Source organism: Aphelocoma coerulescens, chromosome 11 (assembly GCF_041296385.1).
Source record: "Aphelocoma coerulescens isolate FSJ_1873_10779 chromosome 11, UR_Acoe_1.0, whole genome shotgun sequence".
Lineage (NCBI taxonomy): Eukaryota > Metazoa > Chordata > Aves > Passeriformes > Corvidae > Aphelocoma > Aphelocoma coerulescens.
Genome location: NC_091025.1, coordinates 20,902,534 through 20,928,125, shown reverse-complemented (window position 1 = coordinate 20,928,125; position 25,592 = coordinate 20,902,534). Strand labels below are relative to the sequence as shown.

The window sequence follows — 25,592 nt, the reverse complement described above, 5'->3', positions numbered from 1 at the left end:
CTGTGGGTAGTTTTGAACGCATTAAGTGCATTTGTTGGGGAACAGCAGTGAGATAAGCACTTTTGCTGTATGTCAAGACAGAATGAATAAAGTCAGAGAGAAAGGTCAGAAAATAAATAGAAAAAGAAAGGCTTTTCAAGCTGAAACTGTAAATGCACCTGAAATGATAAGAAAGTCTATAGCAGTATTTTTTGAAAAATCTTGATTTTCCAAAATGATTGTTTTTCATTTACAGATAAATTACAGTGGCAAGCCATTATGTCATTCTATTTCATTGCTGAGTACTCAAAAGCTCTTGTACCCTGTCAGAAGTATTCAGCTGAGATATAGTTCCTAGTGTGATAATGCACTTGTAGTTTACTACTCCAGTGGAAAATTAACTTCCTGGGTAGACAAGTAGAGCTTAAACTCATAAAGGAAACACTGTAAGGGACAGAAGTTGTGGCTGCCCTTCCCTGGCAGTGTTCAAGGCCAGCTTGAATGGGGCATTGACCAACCTGATCTAGTGGGAGGTGTTCACAGCAGGGAATTTGGAATTAGATGATCTTTAAGGTCCCTTGCAAGCCAAACCATTCTATGAATCTATGAGAGTCTTCTGGTTCAGGCAGAGCTGTATTTGGTGTTCTCAAATATTTTGTTCGAAAAAACGCATTTAACAAGGAAGCACAGGGATCAAGTCTGAGTATTGTGGTAAAGTGGAGATATTCCTGGGGAGAACAGGGTTTATAAGTCTTTTGAGTATGTGTGAAATGCTAGTAACCTCTGTGTTACAGGCTTCTGTGCTGCAGAACATTCGAACAGCCATGAGGAGGCAGATGAGACGACACTCGTCAAGACGGAGCTCATCTCGGCGGCGCTTGGGCAGGCTCTGGAACAGACTCTTTCACAGACCTCGGGTGAGAGGACAGATCCCACTCCTGACTCCTGCCCGCACCTCACAGACTACACTGGGTGATGGAATCATCAGCAGTGCTGATGGGACTATTCGGAGTCCTGCACCTTCCCCGGAAGGACCCAGTTTAGAGGCAAATGGCCAAGCCAGGGGCCCACAGGAAGCTGGATGTAGCAGCTTGCAGCCAGAGACTGAAATTACAGAGCCATCGCCTTCCAGCATCTTACACCCAAATACTTGCACAGCAGCACATGCAGAGCCTGAGGCTGGATACACTGATAAATCCTTAAATGCTGACTCTGACAGAGAGCTTAAGCAGTCCAGTAAAGTAGATACAGGAAAGGCTTTCAGAGATCCTTTATCTGAAAGTGTTACAGAAACGATCCATGGTGGGTCAGTATCCAGGAGGACTGTCCCAGAGGACAATAGTTTAAGTGGAAGTCATCCACTGAGTGAAGATCCATGTAGATTACCCTTAAAAAAGTGGGAGTCTGGTTATCCAGACAGCCCTATGAATGTTCATATCCAAGTGGATGGACAAAACCACTGTTGCCCTAACTCATACCAGGAGGAGCCTTTGGATGTTCATGCGGCTTGTTGCCATTCTGTGGAAGTGCCAATGTTACAGTCATCTACTTCCCTCTCCGAAAACAATACCAGTGATGATGAATCTTTACTTGTTTGCTAATAAAAAATTTTGGTTTGTCCATGTAAATTTTATAACTTCATTGTTGCTTCAATGCACTTTGATGATAGGTGGTATGTTTGTGCTCCCAACTTTCTCTCTTAAAACGAGTGTGCTTTAATTCCACAGTGAGTGCAGTACAAGACTAAATAGGACAAGTTTATGTCACCATTGCTATTCCTGAAACTCCACTGGGGCAGAAGTAGGCCACTATGTGATGTCAGGGGCTAGGAGAACAGGAATGTGTCACTGCAGTTTGGAGGCATCTCCATCCTCTGGTAGTTCTTCTGTACTTTTTGCTCACTCTGCATTCAGTGTTTCTTTGCCTTTCATTGGTCTTCCTGAACTAGAGTACTCTGTTGGAACCTGGGGCAGACACCGGTTGTTGTAATTCTGAGTACTAACTGACAACAAGTAACGTTGTCTTTTTAGGCATAATAATTTAAATAAAATTTAATAATTTTAATTACAAATATGTAGGAGGAAATAAAATCCCCTGTAGCTTCCCCTTTATAGAAACTGCTCACTTCTTTTGGTCCCTTCAGAAATGTTTTGATGGCCATATGTACCTTGAAGCATCCACTAAATCCAAAGTTTCTGTATTGTATACTCAGAATGAAACCAGGTGGCTTAGCTACTAAAGCTTTGTAATGGGAGTATAGCAGTGTTCAGTGTAAGTGGAGTGCATTGAATTCTAGTTGCAGCAATATTTTTTTTACATTGTCATGTGTTGCATTTTCTTCATAGTGATGTTGTGAGTGTTGCAGAATTATTTCCTCCTTCTCTACCCTCTTTCTCCTCTCCTCGTGTTTCCAGGGACTCTGCTGATAGCACTTTGAGGGTGCCTGAAGGACACTGAGGCTTTACAGCTCCTGGGGGCTGCACTGGGAAGCACTGAGCACTTGGTCAGGATCAGACTTCGGTTTTATTTTGAAATAAAATCTGTCTCACAAGTTTGCTTGTAAATCTGCTCCGTAAGTGCAGATGTATAAGCCAGTAATTTTATTTATCTTTTATTTTTAGAGGATGTTATTTTGCTATTTTTATTTGCTTTTTTTTCTTTGAAGAGCTGAAATAGATCAGTGCCGTTTTCAAAGCTGACACTGTGTGGATTGTACACACTTAAATGTAAACTGGTGCCTTTTTGGTTTTTTAGAGTGTAAGTAAAAGTAGGCAAGTTATTTACCTTTAAGAAGGTGGCATTGCAGAAGAGGAGTTCCTGCAGAATGACAGAACTCTGCTGTGTGATAGCTTGGTCCTGTTGGGATGGCTGGGGTGGTGGCCAGACTCTTGCTACTCTAACAAGAGCTCTGCTTCAATTCCCCCATGACACAGTGACAAACAAAAATGCTTTATAAAGGAGTTAACAAGAAAGTTGATGCTGCTGCTCTGTAAACATTCGAGTGCTCCAAAACCTGTTTGTTGTAGGAATTCAAGTTGTCCAGAGTTATTAACTGAACTTGTGAAATTGGGGTCTTTGACATCTGCAGGCCTGAGCTCTGCTGCCCACAGGACTTTCCTGGCTGTAAAGGCAAACAGGCTTCTGCAGTGAACAGTTAAGTTTACATCAAAGTGTCAAAGATTTTTTTCCTTTAAATGGGCTATATTTAGCCCTGGATCTTTCACTAGGATTCCCTTTGGGGGAGTGCCTTGAAAAGAACAAGGAATTTTGGCCTACTAAAACGTAATATGGAAGAATTAAATAGAAGTGATTTTTTTTCCTTTTCTGTTGCAAATCGGTTTCATACTGTGCATTCCAGAGTTAGAAGATTCAAATTCTTTAAGGGCATTAATACCAGGAAGGGCTTGTTGCAAAATGCACAACAAGAGTAGTAGTTGCGTTAAATAAATACTGCTCAGTCATTTTTTCCAAGTTCTTCTGTGATCAGAACTCATTTCATCAAAGAAGATGTAGTTTTGAAAGAGATCTTGCTTTCATAGCATTTGTAAACATTTTGGGTACATTCCACCTTTGCAAGGCCATGTACTGTAGTCATTGCACTCCAGAGTAGTTGTTTGCATCAAAGACTACAGGTTTTAGTGTCTTTTTTTTTTTTTCTAAAGGTAATTTAAAATACATAGACTTGTATGTGTAAAATAGTTAAGTATAGTTAGGAGAAAGATTAAAGGTTTGTATTGTGTGGATATGGAAGGACCTTAGAAATACATGTGTATTTATTTCTGTTACAGAAAAATATTTCTGTAATAAAATAATGCTGATCATGCCATGCCTTAAACCATCACCATTATAAGGCTCATAAAGTTGAAATATGTACTCTGGAGTACTGCTATATTTTGGGAACAACCCTGAACAGCTAACACTACTTTAAGATGTGTAACTTCACATAATTTCTTACATGTATCATACATATTTTGTATACTGATGCATTTGGTAACTCAGTGAAAATTTCACTGGGAAAGTTGTACTTTGAGAAACTTTTTTAAAAGTCCAGGTTAATGAAAATTTGATGTTGAAGCATACAGAAGTGTTCACAACCCCCATGACTGGACTATACAGCTTTGCATCAATGAGAAATACAAGCCTGGTGCTCTTTGTAAGCACTAACTTCTGTATTCTGCAGGGCAGTTTTCTCTCCTAGCTCACCCCCTGGAAGGGAAGAGCCATAAGTTCACTGTTAGTTTTACAGAAGAAATCTCTATGTTTGCACTATGAGCACAAAGAGGTGCAGTGCAGTGCCCTGGAATGTCAATACCTGGATAAATCATCAAGTCTGCCTTAGTGTAATACCTGCCCTTCCTCCATCTCTTGTAAGCATTAAACAGGGAATCAATCATCCTTGAAGGTACCTTGGTTCTGATTCATATAAACTGCCTCCTTGTATTCAAAACTTCTTAAAATTAGAAAAAAGGAAGTGGAAATACAACACTTTAAAGGCTATACAACCTTAAGTTAATCAGCTAGTAAATTGGTTAAATATTTTGTTACTTTAATAATGCTTTTCTGCACTCCTTAAAGATTTTTGTAGACAGGAAACAAATTGTTTGTTTGTTTGGCTTTGGTTTTTTAAGATACAAAACTCCCCTGTCCAAACAAGCAAAAAAAAAAAAAAAAAACCTCCTTCCAAAAAACCTCCCTTCCAAAAATCTCTCTGAATAGAGAAGAATACTTACTGGTTTAAAAAGAATGCAAGCTCATAGGCAGCATAAAGGGGAAAAGTGATTCCCTTAATATTTTTCTCTGCTGCTATTAGAGCAGGGAATTTTTCTGTTAGGAGTTCTGGTACCTTCCAGCTTGTCTATTACTCTGCAACATCCCTTAAACGTACTTGTTCTCTATTTCTGTTCTCTGCTTTGTGACTTTTTTGTTTGTTTGTTTTTAATTTGTGTTGTATATATTAATTTAGTTACAACATTTTACCATAGCGTGTGTACAGGCGTATGGTTCAGGTATGGTGTTGTGTTTACCAGTATCTGCTACTGCTTCCTGGACTGAGCAAGACACTAAGCAAGAAAGATGCTGGCATCATCGTACCTTGCCTTGCTTTGGATCTCTTAATTTTTAATAAAATTTCATGTGCCCAGAGCCTGTGGGTTTCTGACCATCACTCTTAACACCAAAGCTCGAGGATTCCTAAATTGTACTCCCACAGTCTTTGTTTGACCATGACTCCATGTGTTGACATGAATGTGAAGGGGAGGGGGTGTGTTTTGGTTTGGTTTTGTACCTTTGGGGGTTTTTTATCATCTGCTATCTTTTCTGGCTGAAGCTAGTGGAAAGGATATCACTTTTTAAATAGTACATGTGAAATCTTGGCACTAGCAATTCACTGTTGTATACAGCTGCCTTTAAAATGTATGTATGCGTATATCCCAACTGGAAAAAAAGAAGCCCTGAAGTATATGACTATTAGGGTAGTTAAAAACACAGTTTCTGAAGTACTGCCTCTCCCATTCCTGAGGCCAGTGCTTGTTTTGCTGATGCTGATGCTTCTCCTTCACTGTCTCTTTGAGGTACTGCTGGCTCTGTCTTGCTCTTTTTCAGAAGAAGGTGAAGGCTGAGTTATTTTGTGTTGACAGTGTTCTGCAGACTTGGAAGTCTTTATCTATATTGAAGAGAACTGGACAGACTTCATGGTGATCCCAGATTTATCTGTAGCCATGAAGGATGGAAGGACACAGCTGGATGCAGAGGGATAATACCTTCTAGCCTAGCAGGAAGTGTTTGCTTTGGTTTGCTTTGCTTTGTCATGAAATGCTCATTCAGCTACAGTGGCAGTGGCAGGAGCACTAATGTTTCAAACCATACCCTGAGGTGAGGCTGAAATGAGAATAACCCATGAAATGGAAATAGAGTAACAAATGATACCTGAGTATTTGCAAGTCTTTTGACAGCCTGTGCAGTACAATAGATATGTCTTACAACAAACCAAGGGGCAAGCCTGGAGGGAATTTGGTACTTTTTAATCAGACCCTTTCTTTGAGAGGAAAAACTGCTTTTGCTTATTTAAGATTTTTGGACTTGGCCAGAAATTGAGTTTTAATCTCCCAGGCAGGTGCTAGGATTTAAAATCCAGTACAAATATCTGAACCGGAACCTTGCAGGCAGCACACCTCGTGTCCTGTCCTTTGTCAGTTTGTCACCCTAGCAAACAGTTCAGTGAGCCATTTTTCCCCTTTCAGATTCTGGCTCTTGTGATCTTGGCTACAGGGATTAAATGGTTACCAAGACTGAGGTGAGTGGTGGTGATTTACATTTTATCCTATGTGTTTTATTATTTCGTTCTATGTGTTCCCTGCTTTATGATGCCTTCTGGATCTTCCTTCTATCGCTGTGTCTTACTGTAAGACTCAGAGACAAATTTGGTTTTGGCCTCTCAGCATCTTCTTACTCACTTTCTAATCCTTTTCCTTGGATTTTCCTTTTCCATTTGTCCAAGTGCAGAAGTTTCTATTTGAAGATAGAGCACTGTTGAGAGGTGTCAAGGACCAAGGAGAGGAGGTTTAAAAACCAGAGTTTGGTTTGCAACTGTCTGAACTCTAAAGCTTTAGGAAAAGACAAATTCCAAGCAAAGTTTACCCTTTATTTTTCTTTCAATATCTCTCATAGAACTCCTCAGCAGCTGAAAAACTGCTAACAATTTCTGATGTGGTTCTTGGTACAAAGGGGCTGGAAACCAAATTTTTTTTCCCAAGGTTTAACAAATTAACAATAAGTGAAACATGAGAAGTACCTTGACAAAGGCTTCTGAATATGAAGTGTGGGACAGCATGTCTGCTGGGGGCTGGCTGGTTGGTTGGTTGTTGTCTTTCCTTTGAAGATGAATTATTTTGTTTAACTTCAGCTCTCCAGCATGTTTCTCTCACAGCATTAGCTTGTTTGGAGGTGGGCTGTGGCAGAGGCTCTGTCCTGGGCTCCCCAACCCACCACAGCACCTCGCCAGACAAATGTGCTGCTCCCCTGGGGCCTCCAGCCCCTGTCCCGAGGTCGATGGCTGCATCAGGGCTTGTGCTTTCAGAAGTGATGGAGCATGGCTAATGAAATCTTGTCTGCATATTTTTGGATACATGTTTTGTAAAGATGCTTCCAAGTCAAATGTATTATTAAATACACAGGGACTCATCTGTCCTTCTTGAGTTGGAGGAAAGCTTTGAACTGAAACAGCATGGTGCTGAGCCCAAGGTTCAGTCCCCATATGGGTCAATTTCTTAAGAGCTGGATTCGATGTTCCTTGTGGGTCCCAACTCAAAATATTCTGTGATTCTGTGAGTCTCTTCCCTTGACCCTTCTGAGATCAAACTTTTCTGGTTTATGTACTAATGTGAATGGAAAAAATTGATTCCTTTATCAAGTTTTTGAAAATGCTTGAGGGTAGCCAAGCCAGCAGAAGTACCTCTGCCTCATTCTCCTTCTGCTTCCCAACAGTGCCCACTCAACTCCTGGAATTTTATCTTCTCTGCTTCTGTCTTGCAAAGCATGTAGCAGATGACATATCTGTTGCCGCTTTTTCAATACTGTGAAAATCAGATAAGAATAATCCAATCCTTTTTTAATTGACTTTGCTGTAGGCTGACTTACAGGTGATACTCCCCAGAGTATTTTTCTGCATTACAGCCTCTAATATTTTATGCTACATAAATATAATAGCACATAATTTATAGGCTTATATGGTATTGCGCTGCTATTCAAGTTTTATTTAAACTCCTTTCTGTTGGAAACAACTTGCTTCTCTGTATCAAGTATCACAATATTCTCAACATGCTGATATTGTCAGCTGTTTCAAGGTTTTTCTTTTGTTCAGTGGGCTTTAAAATACTAGTAATTATGTCTCCTTTGAGGCTAGTTGCTTTGTCTTTAGGAAAAATTTCTCTTATATGGATTGTGTGCAGCTAAATTTCATTTAGCATATGAATTTATCTTTCTAATTTTGTACATTGATTTCTATGGGTAGAAATTTTACATGTTAGGCACTAACATTTGCAAAGCCTTTATTGTGTGTGACACTGTGAGCAGAGATGAAGCTGTTCCTAAAAATGAAACATTGTGGAACACTTTTTGGGGATTGGTATCTAATTCAAAGATGAGGTCTAGTAAATAATGCTGTTCTAAATTGAGCCTTCTGATTTAAGGCCAAATGTTATTACTTTTAAAGTGTGTGAGTATAATCAGGGAAAATTTGAGCCAAACTCAATTGACAATTAAGAGGAATTTGTTCTTTAATTTTGCTTTTGATTTCCTTATAAAACAGCCAGGAAAAGCCTTGGTAGCTGTTGCAGCATTACTACTATTACCATTATTACTACCTTTCTTATTACCATACAGACTTGTCTCAAGAGCTGCAAATTTTCCATGCTAGCTCATTTCCTTACCTTAATTTTTTAAACAAACAAAAATAAACCCACACCAAAACTTAGCAGTTCTGAAAGCAATCAGTATTGCTGATGCTGTAATACATTTAGTTTTCCCACTAGCTAATAAAGGTATTGAAGGAGTTAATCTGTTGGAATTATACCACAGAAAGTGGATTTTGAGCTATGGAAAAGGAGACTTAGCCATGAGAGCCTCTGACATTACTTAAAGTTCAGGTGCTGCTTAGCCACAGAGAGGTCTGCTCTGAATTTCTTTTTGTTAAAGCAAGCTGAATATTTATGATTTCCATTAGCAAACTGTATATTCATAGTATTATTTCAAGTGTGGTGGCTTTCTTTACATGTGTGCATATATGCACATAAAACCACACCTTTTTTTCTAGCTAAATATATATTTTAATCTCTTATAGTTAACAGCTTTATACAAAGAGAAGAATGTAAGCTGTGTTTCTTTTAATGTCTACCATCTGAAAGTTTGGAGAGAGATAAATAGAATTTTAATATATAGATATTACTATTATTATTATTATTTAAAAACAAAAGTATTTCTGAATAATTAACTAAGAGATAACGAATCTGTAATTTTTGTGCCAGGACCATAGAAAGATACTTTTAAATTACACTCAGATGGCTGTTACCAAGGCTACTGAATGTGATAGTTTTTGTTTTCAAAAACCGTGAAAGAATAGTAGCTCAGAGCTGTTCTCACATTTTGCATTTTCAGAAGATTCCCTGTTGTAAAAGTGGCCATATTGCTACAGCAGCAAATCTCCATATATTAATTAAGTGCACAAACGAGATTTTTTTCCTAGTGCATGGCACAAATAAAATATGCAGAACACTTTCTAAGGAGCATCTGATGTGTGAGTAATTCAGGCTTGTTACTTGGTTGAGCACAGCTGAAATGGGGAATTGGTCTCTGAAGCAACATGGCACCACCTGACACCTCAATAGACAGGAGCAACATCAGGCTCCTTTCCTATGTTTCCTTTGAGTTCCCACTGCTGATCCCACTGCAAACCTCTCCATGTCTCCATCCTCCCCAGCTGGCACCTGGATCCTGCTGAGCTTCATGCAGGAGTTCCTGGGTGGTGCAGTGAGCCCTGTCCCATCTGGGATGCAGGAACCCCTGCTCCACCTTTACAACAATGCTTCAAAACTGAGATACTTGAGATTTAGATCACTACTTGTGTATCTTTTTTTCTGTGTCACAAAATGATGCTGGAACTGTCCAGATGATTGTTGGTGCTGTAGCTTTTACTCTGTGGTCCGTGCTCAGTGCAGTCACCCTGCCCCAGCTGCGCTGGTCTTTGGAGCTGGGATGGAGATGCTGTGCTCCTCCAGCTCTGTGAAGGGGTGATCCCTTGGATTGTAACTTTGATGCCTCATGTTATGTGGGCATTCACCCCACCGAGGGGCAGCAAGAGGTCTCCTTGCTTTCTCTTGATTTCTGTACTTCGATTTTGTGTTGGGAACTGCCCTAGTTTTGAAATGCCTAAATTTGTATGTCTCTGGTGGACCCTCGTGGTGACTAAAATCAATATTCCAGAGCTGTATCTGTGCTGCTTTCCCCTGCTGAGCAACAATGCTGCCAGAAAAAAAACCCCAACCAGCACCTTATTTTATACTTTATTTCTTTTCTTTTTTTTCTTCTTTTTTTTTTTTTTTCTTATTTCTTAGGGAATAACTAAAAGCTACAGAGGCCATAAAGGGTGTAGCTCATTTTATGGGCTTCACTATTGGAGCTCTAAAACCATTTTTTTTTCCAGAAAAACTTTTTTCAAAAATCAGCATGTAAACAAGAAGCCACTTCAGCCTCAAAGGTCACGCTGTTATTTCCTCACTGCTGTCTTGCTCACCAGCTGCCAAGAGTGGGCCGAGGAGGCCTCCTCCTCAGCACTTCCACACTGAGGGTACACCACAAAACACAGCTTCTGCCCCCAGCACGTCATGGACTCTGCAAGGAGCAAATGGCCAGTGGTTAATGGGTGGTTAATGGGGATGCTTGAGCTCTTCTAAACAAATATGTGATGCTGGAGCAGTGCCACAGGGGAAGAAGGCTGCACAGCCTTGCTGCCCCACTGACTGCCCCTTCCAGCCCTTCTCAGCTCCAGCTCAGTGATCAAAGAGTGTTTGTGAAGCAGGGGCAGATTAAGATTGAACAGCTTTAGGAATACCTTTCCCCAGCCCCTCACAGAGCTGCCAGTGCTGCCCATGGCAGGCTGTCAGGATTGGGATGGGATGGGATGGGATGGGATGGGATGGGATGGGATGGGATGGGATGGGATGGGATGGGATGGGATGGGATGACTGCCAGCCCTCCTGGCACTGTGTCAGCCCAGCTGCAGTGACCACTGGCCTTGGGGAGCTGCTGGCAGCAGAGCCCACTGCAGCTGATGGGAACCCTCCAGTCAGAGCAGAGGGCTGCAGTGTGCTTGTTTGAAAGTCCTCACCTTGAAGCAAAGTGATTAAAAATCAAACACAACCAAAACATAAAAGACTTATTTGCAGTTTTAATTTTATATGAGGGATAATGTAAGGCTTTGTAAGAAACTTTTGAGTATGAGATAGTTCATCATGTCACACAGGGCTTGTGTGACATGATGTGCTGGTGAAACAGAGGGAGAAGGCAGGGCAAGGGTGAGAAACTCCTCGGACCCTTTGTGATTGCTCATTTGGTCTCCATGTGCATCAAGTGACACCCTGGTGTATTTGCGACAGGACAGGCTGCTGTGAGCAAGCTGAGTGGATGAGCACAGAGGCATGAGAGGAGGCAAACGTACCCAGCAGTGAGCAAAACATTTGCCCAAAGAAAAGCACTGCCTGGCAACTTTGTGCCCAGGCGCTGCCAGTGGCTGAGAGTGGTGGCTGGTCTCATACAGGCACTTTCCTGGCTGTTTTGGTGCCAGTGTGTCAGAGTTTAAGCAGGGAGGGCAGCAAGGCACATAGTGCTGGCTTACCTATCAGCCTATTTACACACTTTGGTTTATTTCTCCAGTAGACTCCAAGGAAAAACACTGGCACTCCGGTTAAAATGATAATTAGTCCAACCCCACAGACGATCGGCTCAGAGTATAAGCTGAAGATCAGCAGAAATGCCCAAAACGCCAGATAAGTGATGGGGATGAGGAGGTTCACCTACCAGGAGAAAGCAGAGCAGAGCACGAACTGTGCAGAGCAAGAGCAGTGGCTGACTGGTTGTGGTGGGCTGCAGGCAGTGCAGGCTTCAGGCCCCCCATAAGTTGTGTCCCCCTTCCCTCTACTGCTGTTGTCCTCTCTGCCCATCCCAACAAGTTCACAAGAGATCTGCCTGTGTATCCCTCTTCTGCACTAATGGCACTTCGGGACATGGTTTGGGAGGTGTTCCCATCCCACCCTTTGCATCACTATTGCGACCAAGAAATTTAGCTTTAACAGTGTCACCTTGATAGGTCTGAAGATTTTGGGTTTCTTCCAGCGTAAAACAATCAGGCCTATAATTGTCACTCCATAGCAGAGGTAGTTAATAAATGACACGTAGTTGATTAGCGTGTATGTGTCTCCAACAAGCATGATGATAAGTGTGGCCAAACACTGCAAAGAGAGGAGCATAGCCTTCTTGAGCCATTACTAGAAAAGATAGCTTAAAAACAACAAAACCAAGCAAAATTCCCATTAAAGCATTAAAAATCCTTTTGTTTATGGAACCTGCTGGGCATGTGCTGCCTCCTGTGGCTCTGTGCCTTATCCCCAAGCTGTGCCAGCAGGGCTGGGGCTAAATGGGTATTTTGGGTGATTTGGGGCATGCTGAAGTCAGAGACTAGAGGGTCTGTTTATAAATACCCTGGGGTGCTGGCATAGGTATCTCTGCTGCCCATGGCTAGGCAGGCAGGGCTGGGAAGGTTGGCAAAGTTCCCACTCCACCTATTTCTGTTAAGTGTTTTAAAAGCTATTGAACCTTATGGTGAGGACTCCAGGTGAAAGGATTTCTTAGACATAACATGTTGTGTTTCAGGCACTATGTTGTTGCAGGTGCTCTGTATATTATAAAGAATTAGAGGTTTGTCCTTTCTGCTGCTGGCTCATGTCACAGCTCATCAGCTGATCAGCATCATCAATCTTTTGAGCATTACTAATGTTTGGAAACTGGCAGATGGATGGTGGAAATTTCCATGCTTTTGCTTGCTTTTTTGAACTCTACATCTGCCTAATACTGATACCGAATTGATTTTCACCTTTTTTGCTTTTATATGTTCTCTATATTCCTTACACATGCATTTGTAGCACTGCAGCCTATTATAGTATTTGTAGCTAGCTTTTTACCTACTCTATTAGACAGAAAGACAAAATAAATTCCCAGTGGCTCCAAGCTGGGGTCCAAGGTTAGATTATCTGGAAGCCAAGGTTGAAACTAGCTCTTTTTTAATTAAAAAGTTTAGTCCCTATCTAAGTGCGGGGGGGGGGGGGGGAGGTGGGAGACTCAGAAAGGGTTGAACTGAGGGGGAATTACCCCATTGTTTATGTCTTTAATAGGGAATTCTTGTCAATCATGCTAATTTGCTAAACATATAAAAATTGTATACATTTTATATTACGTGTGCATCTTCAGCACTTTCCACCTAGCCAGTTGTGCACCTAAGGATCCTTATAAAGGTAACCCTTTTTATCACTTAAGTGTGTCTATCTTGTGATTTTACGACCAGCAAAAAGGCATCAATACTGTAGAGCCAGGAGAGCTGACTTGGGGGCCAGGATGCTGCTCCTCAAGCCCCCCACCCTGCTCTTTGGTACCACAAGGGCTCAGCACTCACCTGCACCAAATACCAATCCAGTGAACACTGTCTGTTGGGGCCCAGAGCCAGAGGGAAACTAAATATCCAAATTCTTCCAGAGAGTGCTCAAGATTTTGGTCTGTGTTTATCTGGGCTCCCTTTTTGCTTTTGTCCCTTTTTTCTTAATCAGCCATTTCGATAGTAAATTCCTTCCAGCAGGGAAGGTTTCCGCACCTCCAGTACCAGGAATTAAGCACCACCACAACCAAATGCCCCATTGGTCCCTCTGTTCCCCTATTCAAAGCCTTGCAGGCTTGGCAGGGGGATTTCAACACCTTGAACAGTTTCACCACAAAATGGGTTTAAAATTGGACACCACCTCGTATCACTGATACATAACATGGTTGCTGCTCTCCCCTGAAGTGTGCACTGTGTCATACGTGTGTACACCTCTCTACTGCCACTGGTGGGCTTTGCAGTGATGTCGCTCAGAGTGGCAAGGTTCCATGTGTCCACTGATGTGTCAGATCTGCTCACAGTGTGGGTGTCATCCCCAGTGGCTCATGACTGAAGAGGGGCTGCTGCCCTCCTGATGGCCTGGCCATAGCCATATGGCTGGCAGGAGGGCCAGCTACTCCCCACTGTCTTGCAAAAAAAACCAAGTCTGTTTATTTTACATTTAGCTTGGCCCCTTGATTTTTGGAAGTAAAATAGTAAATCAGTAAAAATAAAGGTCTCACTGGTAGTGTTAAAATTGCTGTTCTCCATGAACAAAGAAACCTCTCCATGCAGAGATCTAGGTGTGATTCAATGGAAAAGGAATCTGATGTATTAATTAGGTTTGCCTAAAGTGTAGCCCTGTTTGCTGTTGTAGCTGCCTACGCTATACTATTATTATCTTTCTATTTCTTAAGAGATAAATATTTCCGAGCTGTGTTTGATGTGCACTGAGCTGGATTAAAACACCTTCAAATGATGAATTGATATGCCATGCTTGTTCTGTGATTTGCACTGCGATTCAAGGGGGATGGCGTGGCATGGATCAGTCAGCTCAACAGGCAGCTTGCTCTTGTTGGTGCTGTTCCACAGAGAAACAGCCTCTGAGACTCAGTGTGTTGTTTCAGCTGATGTGTTTTTAAGGACAAAGGAGTTCTGCCTCATGGGTCCCAGTGGAACACAGGATTCCATGATGGGTGCCCAGGGCAGTTTACCCCAAACCTTCAGTGGGCAGTAGGCAAGATGTTTGTGATGGGGCACTAAGCCCCAGGAATGCTGTAAAACCTAAGCAAGATGCATATTTTGTCATAAAAGGGGAATGAGCAGGAGGCTTATTCAGTGAAATTTTGTATGGGTATATTGTGCCAGGGTTGCTGTTAGAGCTGGGAGACATGTAAACATGCATCTTTCTAGTGCATCTGGGGTCCACCCCTCGTGGTTTTGATATCAATGGCAAATCTGCCGTTGGCAGCCATTGATACAGCCAAGATTTCAAGCAAATGCCCTTTGGGGAATTCCTTTGCTTGGGCCCTGCAGCCTTGTACAGCAGCAGTGTGAATCATTTTCTTCTTGATCATCTTCTATGCCGCTGTAAAACCCATCACACATTCTAGTTTCACTATTGATAAAAGCATATGAAGCTCTTTGTTTCAAATAATAACTTCCCTAAGTCATTACTACTGTGGAAATTTACACTGTCTAAAAAGTGGGGGGAATCTTTTTCCCATGGGAGCACATCAGCAGCTGGACCAGCCCCTGACACTCCCAACAGCTGGCCCGTTGGTGTCTGATCTTTGCAGGTGACCTGTTGTCTGCCTGATGTACCATTCAGCAGGCATATTACTCAGGGCCACTGCAATCATTGTCCCTACTTAATTTTTTGGCCTGTGAAAGAAATACCTGTGGCCCTCAGAGAACTGCCTGATCACCCCTCACAAGATGTCTTGGTTGTTGAAAGTAATTGTAGGAGCATTTTGTCCTTTCCCTGGGACCCACCATAACTCTGGCTTTGGTGGCAGGACCTAAAGCAGCCTTGCCTGAGTGGGATTAGCAGTGACCATGGAGATTTCCAAATGCTTGTGGGAAGCAGGCAAAATTGGTCTAAGGAGCTTGTCTTTTCTTAAATGAAGTATCTCTGTTTCAAAAGCCAGTCCCTACCTCTTGCTGCAGGACAAGAGTTAATGAGCTTACACTGCAAGTGTAAGGTTATGAGGGAAACCCTTCAGGTGTCAGGGGATTGGGAGAAGGAGGAATTATTTCTGAGGCTGAAGGCTGCTGCTCTCTGGGGCAGTAGGAGCTGCTCAGCTGGCACCTACCAGCTGCAATTCAGGCTGACCCACTGCTCCTCTTCTGGGGTAAAACCACCACTCAAGTGTTTTCCCAGCTCTTTTCTCTGTGATTTAGTGTTTCTAAAAGCAGGTTACATGGTGACAGAGGAGGGATGGTAGCACTTACGCAGACAAGAAGGGCAGGAATGGGTGTGCAGTGCTTGACGTGGATCATGGCAAGCAAACTTGGCAAATGGCCTTCTCGAGCACCAGAGAAACATAACCTGGAAATAAGAAGAGTAATGATGAATCCACTGGGTATGCAACAGCCTCTCCAGTCCCTAGTCATATAACACCTCTTATCTCAACCACCTGCTTTGGTCTTCTCATGGAAGAGAGCTGTGGCTGCCACTGCAGAGACAACTAGAGACTGTGAACCCTGGGGAAAGGTATTTAAACTAAACCTTCAGTATACAAGGCCTTCAACAGCTAAAGTCACCTGGGATAAACCTGCTCTGAGATGCCGAAATACCTCTGAGGACTCTCTGCTGGCCAGCGTTGTCTCTTTACCCAGTGAGGGATGAATACTCTGCAGGTTGTGTGGGTATTTACAGTGTCAAAAGGTTTTGGATAAGGTTTAACATGCCTTAGCATTTCACTTTTAAGTGTATACCCTGTTACATATGCTCTCCGATTTGTTGCATATCATACCCATGAAAGTGCTGTGATAAATAACTTTCCCAAGGTACTTGAGCAGTTTCCTCAAAAAAACTTTATAACTTTTAAATTAAATTCAGACAGGTCAATTATTATAAACAGGCTTTATTGATTGCAATCTTACAGACTTTACAGATTCTGGTCCAACTATCAACAGTTTCCATGCAATGTATCTTGCTTGAAAGGTGATTTTCCAGCATAGGCATGAAAATGCCTGTAACTGAGTACAGCACCAGGCCCTAAAACTCCTCTGAGCAAAGCACAGTTTAGCTGGGAGCTATTGGAACTTTATTGATAAAAAATTACTTTGGTTTCATGCTAAAGCTGTGTTTGGATCTTACTGAGAATTATTCCACATCTGCAAACACTTTCAATAACTCATGAGGATTAATTTGCAAGAAATTTCATGATTTAATATTACTTTTGCTAATTTGAAACAGAATAATTCATAACTGATTGTATCCAACACACCCAACAACAACCTCATGCTCTACAACATCCAAAATGTCTAGCTAGCATTTCTTTAGCAAATGCAATTAAAACAGCCCCTCCCCAAATTAGATAATGTTCATAAAATTGTACTCCATCTAACCTTGATGAGGTAAAAAGGTATCCATTTATTCCTCCAAATGTAGATAGAGCCACTGAGACTGGCATAACCCAGGAAAAATAGCCCAGTAACTTTTCACCAAATGTCTAAAGCAACAGAAGGCAGAGAAACTGAAATACACTGCAAAGCACAGTACTGAAATCAAAGTGTATTTTAGACATGCAGGGAATGGTTTACTTACTACCGCCACAGCGTTGGAGGACAAGAGCTCTTGGGGTGACATGGCAGTGAAATATGCAATGTTGGTGAACGTATACACAAATGTCACCAATGGGATGGATATGAATATGGCACGAGGTAGGTTCCTAATAAAAGAATTAGGAGGGTAGACAAGAAATTACAATCATGCACAGTGAGGTCACAACAGCTGTGTACGGCCCGGGGATGGTCACCCAGCTGGGTGGGTTCATTGGCTGTTTCTTTGGAGGGAAGCAGTGCTTCCATCAGCTCTCTGACTCACTGCACATTGGAGAAGGCTAAAAGTGCTATGAAATGCTGTGTCTGCAGGGAGTTTCCCAGTACAAAGGTACCACGAGCTCCATTTGGGCTCTTTATTGGGATTGGGACAGACTGTCACTGAAAAATGAAACATCCGTTTCCCAAAAGCCCTATGTACAGGCACCGTGGTGGGATAAAATGTCTTGCTTTGCTTTACCTGTGCCTGCTCTGAAAAGGAAGGGGATCCTGTTGTTCAGCTGCTGCCTTGGACCGTTGTGTACCATAAACCTGGTCTGGTCATACAATACCGTGGCAACTGACAGTAGTACAGATGTACTTGATCTCGAATCCAGAGACCTTCTTAGAGGTGGATATCTGAACTGTTCTGTATCTAACATAATGCATTTTTCTCTGTGTGTCAGATTTGGAAAAAAGATTTTAGAAAGCATGTTTAACCTTGTGAATTTGAACAGATTTAGGAAAAGTAGGAAGTGGTTTTGGTTATCCGATTTTTTTTATACTTTAATTTCTCCTCTAAGGCTGCAACAACATGTAAAAATAAAAAAGCACCATTCACTCCATTCTCTCTTTATTTCTCAACTAAGGCTATATTTACCTTATTTAAATAATAAATTTTTTATTATTAGCATTAAAATTGTGGTCGTCCATTAAAATATTGTTGTTTATTAAGGAAACACATTACAACACTTTCTTTATTCCTGACGAGATTTCTGGACATACACTTTGCCACTCACTGGAGTGCAGAGATGCTCATAAGGCTTTAGCTTTAAGTCATTCCCATCCAAGCTGTAATAGGTTAAATTTCTTCTTGCTTAATTGCTGTGTGCATTGGGTGCCCAGAAATAACTCATGCTCCAAGAGCTGCTCTTGACATTTGTCATTCCACTTTATTAACTCTGAAATGTTGAAACATTTGACTTTTGCTAAACTAAAATTCCCTTTCCCTCCAGCCTTCTCAGGCTGCTTTTGATAAATCATTTCCAAGCCCCTTTGCATACCCTGGATCTGCAGTGACCCAGTGTAAGTTGCCTTGGCAGGCTGGTGCCCACAGCTGTGCTGGGGCAGAGAGTGCCACTTTCACTGCACAACTAATCTTTTCCTTCAGGGAGTTGTGGGAGACCTTTGGGTGAAAAAGCAAAGCCACTTCCAGGATAATTAATCCTTTTATGACAAAGAAGATGCTCCCTGTAGATACTTATGTGGTATCTCATCTATGGTCAATCTTCTGCTATGGAAAATTGACTATGATTGAATAGTGACATAAAGATACTGCCTTGTCTGTAGGCTGCTTTGATTCAGTTAATACCTTGTGCAATATTTTTTTAATTTCAGTGTTTCTGTAACTTGCCTGCTGTCTGTTCTAAAGAAAAATCTTTCTCCTTTAGAAAGACCAGTCCCACAGACATGGAAAGACATTGCAGCATCTTATGAAATGAGTAGTACTATCAGACAGCTCCACTGTCTCAGCCTCTTCAAGAAGTGTCATGGAAATGGATACTTGCCTGCGGGGATCAACCAGCTCTTCTGTTACATAGTTCAAGAAGTTCCAGCCACTGAATGCAAAGGACCCTTGAAGAAAAGCTAATGCTAAATGCCCCACAGATGGAGTCATCCAAAAATTGAATGCGTTGCTTGGTGTCAACTCTTTGTAGTTTCCTGCATAGAGAGCGCAAGCAAGATGTTAAGCCACGCCTACCGTCCTCACACACTTTAAAATAGGTAAGCTTTCACTTTTTAGTCTTTATTCTTTATTGGAACTGAGACTTCATGCTCTTCATGTCACCATGGGCTGACATAGCAATTGCAGTGCTTTCTGCAGGACAGTGTCCTGGTGAGGCAGCTCGTGCTGTACAGGCACCCTTCACCACCATCTGTGCCACAGCAACTCATGAGACCCTTTGTCAACCCGCACTGTCTGAGGGTGGATCCTTGGCAGTATAAATTCCTACTTGTTCTTAATGCAATTTTCTTTTAAAGAGTTTGGTGTTGTTTAGTAGAAATCCTTGAAAATAAAATGCCTATGGGACTGAAAGATTTGTCAAGACTATAGGACTATTACCACTGAGAAAACGTTTTCTGATCCCTGTAAATGTGATATTTCTTCGTCCTTTATAAGACCTATCATATGCATGATAAAAATATCAGTCTTTTGTGCTTTCTGCTTTCCAATAACTGGTGAATCAGTGAGACATTTTTTGCCTGTGTTTAATCTTGTAAGTCACTTTTTGTAGGAAATTGGACTAGTGCCTGAAATGAAGCAGATATCTTCCTGCCCCAGGCAAAGTATTGCTTATTTGTTTTACACCCAGAGCATTTCAAATTCAAGGAATGCACAATAGATTAAAAATTTTAAGTAACTATTCCGAAACACCGTGAGCTGCTCTCCTTTATTCTATCAAATCCTACAAGGTAAGCTCGCAAGAGACTTTTTTAAGGGGATACAGCTGATTTCTCCCTTGTGTCATACTTTCCACAGCTGTGTCAGTATGCAACTCCACAGCTCAGCAAAACCCAGCACACCTTCAGGTCAGTTTGTAAGGAGGAAACAGTGCAGTAAGTGGGAAAAATCAAGTCTATCAACAGTATCATACCAATGTTAGAGCTGTCTCACAGAGTACCTTTAAAGATCTGTATGAAGCCCACAATAATGATAAGGGTCAGGGCTAAGAGTTTTCCTGCTGTAAATATATCCTGAATGCGCGTTGCCCATCGCACACTGGAGCTGTTCACCCAGGTCAGGAGGACTGGAGAGCAAAAGACTGAATTCAGTGAAATGAAATTATGTTTATTTAAGAAAATACAGTCAAAATATTGAAAAACACACACATGTTCCTGCAGGGAGCTCTAGCACGGCCAGGAACGAGGGTGAAGAGGACAATCGCCTTTCCCAAGGATGCTCCCAGCTGCAGGGGCACCCCTGGCAGCCATCAGCCTTCACCCCTTGGCTGCTGCCGGTTGGGGCTCTCCCCAGCTCCAATAACTGTGCCTGAGTAGTGCTCAGCGTGCAGGGATCATTGCCTCCTCACAGAAACAGTGAATGTCTTCAGTCCTGGAGCTTGGGTTTGCTTTCGCTGGCTCCAGAAGTAATTAATGCAGAGCTGGCTGCACGCTGCCTTCTGCACACTCACGTTTGTAAATGTGAAAGAAGACTAGGAAGGGGAAAGGCTCAAATGGTGGTGGGTCACCTGTGCCAGGTGCCTATGCCTCTGTGTCCCCTCCCACATGCTCACCTGCCTCTACTTTCCCTGGACCCACAGGGATTCAGGTGCCTTTCTGCCTCACTCCAGGTCACTAGATTTGCTGCAGGCAAGTGGAAAGGGACAGAATATCCCACACTGGTCACAGTGCCTCTCCTGGGACCTCCCCACCAGCCTTTGGAGTTGTGGCCCTGACTCCAGCCTGGCTGGAGCGGCCCCTCAAGTAGTCCCTTGTAAAACCAGGGCAAGATTTGTGTGTGTGCAAGAAGCAAATGCAAATACTCACGTAAACACACCATGGAGAGGATCCTAGAGGCATTATAGGGGGGGATACAGTTAGGGAAGACGGGTTGCAGGACATAGTTTGAGAAGGTCAGTGCAATGACAGCCAGACTAGTTGGGTACATGATAAGCACTGCGCTCCACAGCAGCAGAAACCTGGAAAGACAAGGAAAAGCACAAGAAAGCAGTGCTGGTGCTGTGCTGGAGGAGATAACACACGCTCAGCTGTGCATGATGCATCAGAGCTGAGCAACTTCGTCCTGGTCACACATAACAGTCACTTACTTGTGACTCTCCTTATCCCTTTTCCCATGTTGTTAGCAAAATTGAGTTTTAAATGAAACAAGCATGGTTTAGGAATGTGTGGAAGAGCGAGGATTATGACCAGCAGGCATGTTTTGATTTAACTGTGTGGCCAGATGAAAGGATCTCCGTTGCTCCTGGACTGACACGTTACCCCAGCAGACAGTAACTGTGGTACCGTGGACAGGACTGACATGTACCACAGAGGAGCAGTCCCTCCACTGAAAACACCTCTAAAGGCTTTTGGCAGGGCCTTCAGCTACAGGCAGCAGCTGTACTCTTAGGGCTGCTACCAGTTCCCTGCTGGTCAGCAGGGGGGTTTCTTGTCACTGCTGGTGTTGGCTCTCTGACCCGGGCCAGGGCAGATAAGTGCTGCAGTATTTTGTGATGGATCACACAGCTGGGGTCCACTGGGCTGGCTGGTTGCCTCCAGCTGTGGCTTAAGGTGATTGCACCCAACAAAGTATCTGTGCAAATATAAAGTGTGAGATATTTTGGTTTCTCATTCTGTGCAAAGGAAAAAAAGTTAAAAAGGCAGCAGTTGATCTAGTTAGTCTTTAAAAATATTTGAAGTATTATTATTTCTATAGTGAGAAGTAGTCATTGCAAGAATGTGAAGAAGTTTTTCTTGCCATGTGTATGTACACACAGATACACACACAGTCTTTTATTCACATACATGCACAAATGTAATGCGCAGGAATGCCCGACACAAATGAGGATTTGAAAAGGTATTTCCAAATAAGACAGTATAATTTCTATATTATGTGGGTTGCTCTTTAAGGGGCTGCACCCACCCACTGTGTTCCCTGCTTCCAGGCCTGTAGATCTGGCACAGCTGAGGGAACCCCTCTCTGTGCTATTAACCTGGAGGGAGTATTGCTTGCTGGGTGCTCCTCAGCTGAGGTGGTAAATGTCTCTCAGTCTCATCCTTCACTTTGCCTTCTTATTTCTGAGAAGTATGGGGCAATTATTAGCTATCAGAGTTAATTTGGCAAACCAAACTGATGCAAGAACTGGGTGCCTTCCTAACTGGCACTGTAGATTTTTACAATAAACTCAGAAAGTTTTTTTCTTTCTCTTTATTTTGTTGTGTGACTCTGCCCCCTCCGCCCCCCCCAACTTCTAATGTTTTTCATTGTGGTTCAGAGCAGTTTTCTCCAGCTATTGCTTTGTGATATTTGATAGTGTTGATGATGCACCCAGCTTGGGACAGCTCTGCAGATCCTGCTTGCTGAGTTAACTCAGTTGGTCCACACTGAAGAATAAATAGGACCTAAAGACTGCAATAACAATTTGCGGAATGTGATTAGGATACTGATGGTTCTGACTGAGGTCAAGTTGGTTTGTATGGCTGTCAGCTGGCAGGGCCTTTGCAGAGGCTACCAGTTTTTCCCTGTTATGTTTACCTTCACCCATACAAATTATGTAGGCCAAGAACTGTGTAAAACATTCAGTGGGGAGAATGACTCTGAAAACATTATTTCAGGCAAAATTGGCCCTTGTTTCTGTGTTGTAATATGGAGTGTGGCATAGCTGGTATTGGGTAGAATATGGTTTAATGGGAATGGATTATTTATGACAGTCATGGAATGGAAATGCAGGATTGATACTGCAAATTAAAGCAAGTGCATAATTTTAGCACTGTCAAATGTGAAGCTCAAAAGAGAGATGGCAGTAAAACAAGAAGGAAGATTGCCTAAGGTGTAAGCCCACTTTTATCTTGTTTCTACAGGTAAGTTTTAATCAAAACCCACTTCTGAGAAAAAGATCTTCACACTGGTCACTCAGATCACATTCACATCCCCAAACAACCAGCTGTGGGGGCCAGGGTGCATCGCTGGCATGCACCTTGTTCTCATAGTGCCAGCGGCTGCCAGGGCAGGATGAGGACCTGAAGGCCCAGCTGGCTGGGAATGGCTGTTCCTGAGTAAAATGGCTTGTGGAGAGGGGGTGTTTGCTCGAGGCAGGGAGACCACAGCAAGGCATACCTGGAATGACTTTGTTCCTCAGATGGAAAGTGGTGGAATTATTGTCCTGAGGGCTGAGCTATGGCACTGAGAATGTTGGGAGGTGGAACTCCACCCTACAGCCTTGCAAAGTTTCTCTGTAACTGTGATTACAAGAATACCAGAAGGTAAATCTTCTTTTGTTGCTGTCTGAGAAATGATGAGATCTTTATAACAGGCTTGAGACAGATGAATGTAAAGAAAAAGGAAGATGTTTGGTTGGTTTTGGGGTTTTGGTTGTTTGGTTGGGGTTTTTTTTCTGAACGTTGGAGTTTGCATGAGAAATCTGAGCTCCTACACGTGCTGGTGGTGAAAGAGCTGGTAAAATAACCTCCCTGACTGTATTCTAGCTACTGGCTGGATGGCCTCCCCTGTGTTTGGTTGTTGAGTCTGATCCAAAGTTCATTGAAGTTAATGGCACACACTCCCATCAGCGTGTACATGAATGAGACATTATCTAATTAGAGCCCATCCCCCCATTTTAGAAACAGGCTGGAGTATGTGGTGCTGTGTGCTACTCTTGGGAAGGTATGGCATTTGTGTGAAGTGCCAGTCATCCCTGGACTAAAACTGAATTTTTTTGCAGATATCTCTGCATAAAAATTTCCTCACCTTTGGAAAGAAATAAACAACATGGTTTGATCTGGGACTTAAAGAGTCTAGTGGACTTGGTGAAATCAGTTCTCAAACATCTATTTGGGATGTGCATGTACTCCCACAAGGATCTCACATAGATATTAAATGTTATGGATTCAAAGCAGCCTGTGAAAATATAAAATTCCATTGTACCCTACTTGTACATCATTAGCAAAAGAAAACAGTTTGAAGCAGCTGCTATAGTACACTCACCTTAGTACAGTTCAGGAAAAACTGAACTGGTTGAAGTAAGTTGGAGCCAGTTCGAATATTAATAATGCTATCCTACATTGCTGAAACACTTACTGCCTTTGGAAGATTCAGATTTTTGCAATAACAAAAAAGAAACATAGAAGTATATTTGAAGCATATTATACTTGCAGTTTAGAGTGACACTTATCAAAGCTTTGGCTGAAAACTCTGCTGACTGATTTTAATAAGGACATATGTCCAGTCACTGGTCTCTGCTGGTGAAGCAGCTGTGTTAGCTGCAGCATTATTGCTGAGCATTCAGAAGAAGTTGTACTGATCAGAAATGCACTGGAGGGTTTTTCATGAAGCTGAATTTATTCATTATCTTCTGCAAGAAGACATATTAAGCCTTTTATTTACTATTTGGGGTAATGTTCTTTTTATGACCCATACAGATTTGCAAGCCCATATGCATGTAAGAAGAGCTGTGCTCAGATGGCTCCTACAGCACAGGCTGTGACACATTCCCTGCAGTTTGTGTGCTTGCACACAGATGCTATTTAAGACCAAAATGATTTCTAAATAGAGATGAAATCAGGAGTCTTTCTCTGGTACCAGACCAGAGCCTAGTAATACTGGAACCCTTCCTCACCTCTTCCTTCTCCCCTGGCCAGAGGAGCTGGGGAGTGTCTCTGCTCAGGGTTCTCTCCAACCAAGGTTTGCCATCACCACCACTGTTCAGCAGTGTTTCGTGCTGTCCTTGACCTGGACTCAGAGCAGGGCTGCTGGTCTGCAGCCATAGCTCCTGCCAGCTCAGGAGATGGCCCTGCCCTGCCTCCGTAATTCCATTCACCTACTTGAATCACACCAGCAATGCGGCTTTTTAAATTAAAAGTTATGCAACCAGCTATTGATACTGCCAGACACAGAAGCTGGGGCATGTAGTACTCCAATGGCTGTTATAATCATATAGTATTTCTTTGTGCCTTATATCCATGGAGTAAAACATGATAAATGGGAGGATTTTGGGAGACAGGGACAAGACTACAGAAGTGGAGCTGTTGTGGTCTGGGTAGGTACAGCATGTGCTCTTATAACAAACATCTTTGTGTGAATAGACCAAACCATCCAACTGGTCATTGGGATCAGATGCACTTGAAAGGCAGATGCACTAAAGCTTTGTGTGCTGAGTTTGATGTACTTTGCTGTAGAAGCATTAAATCAAAAGAGAGAAGCAGTGGTTTTTATCTCAGGGAGGCACAGTGCAGACCCCTTTAAGCTCGGACCCTGTGTGCAACTGCCAGTGGTGAATGGGCACTTCCCAAGCGGGGAGCTGAAGGTGCTTTTAAGAGTTCCCCAAAGCTGCAGGCTTTAGGTGGTGGCTCAGCAAAGTGCAGCAGGGCATAATCCCAGTTTGGCTTTACTGGAAAATATGACCGAATCCCCCCTTTTTACACCAAAACCTACCTGAAGGCTTTTGCCTAATGCAACACTTTGTCATCCTAGTGGGACTACTTCTTTTCTTGAGAGAAGAGCTAAAGTCTCTACACAGCAAGAACGGGAGCACTGCTTCCCCTCAGGGGACAGGTTGTGCTTTTTTGATATTGCTTGTGCATTAGAAGCCTGGACACCAAGTAAGTGCTGCCCAAGCAGAACTTCCCGCCTTGGAAGGTCAGACTGTCCCCAGGTACATGCTGGGCAGTGATTAATCAACTGTGTGTGGTTTGTTACAGCAGTAGCATAGCTTGGTGTTTGCAGGAACCAGGC

At 42.6% G+C, this 25,592-nt stretch overlaps 2 protein-coding genes across 2 annotated transcripts in view; one reads left to right on the top strand and one right to left on the bottom strand.

Annotated features, from left to right (window-relative positions):
• LRP3 (LDL receptor related protein 3) overlaps nt 1–5,121 on the top strand; it is a 35,313-nt gene extending 30,192 nt beyond the window's left edge. The window contains exon 7 of the mRNA XM_069027263.1: nt 774–5,121. Coding sequence (XP_068883364.1) covers nt 774–1,580 — 807 coding nt within the window. The 3' untranslated portion in view covers nt 1,581–5,121. The remainder of the gene's footprint in view (nt 1–773) is intronic.
• Nucleotides 5,122–10,154: 5,033 nt separating this feature from the next.
• SLC7A10 (solute carrier family 7 member 10) overlaps nt 10,155–25,592 on the bottom strand; it is a 47,240-nt gene continuing 31,802 nt past the window's right edge. Inside the window, exons 3-11 of the mRNA XM_069026661.1 lie at nt 20,690–20,841; nt 19,825–19,950; nt 18,709–18,862; nt 16,929–17,052; nt 16,730–16,833; nt 15,608–15,704; nt 11,829–11,978; nt 11,366–11,543; nt 10,155–10,362 (exon numbers count right to left, since the gene is read on the bottom strand). Of these exons, the coding sequence (XP_068882762.1) occupies nt 10,238–10,362; nt 11,366–11,543; nt 11,829–11,978; nt 15,608–15,704; nt 16,730–16,833; nt 16,929–17,052; nt 18,709–18,862; nt 19,825–19,950; nt 20,690–20,841 (1,210 nt within the window). The 3' untranslated portion in view covers nt 10,155–10,237. The remainder of the gene's footprint in view (nt 10,363–11,365; nt 11,544–11,828; nt 11,979–15,607; nt 15,705–16,729; nt 16,834–16,928; nt 17,053–18,708; nt 18,863–19,824; nt 19,951–20,689; nt 20,842–25,592) is intronic.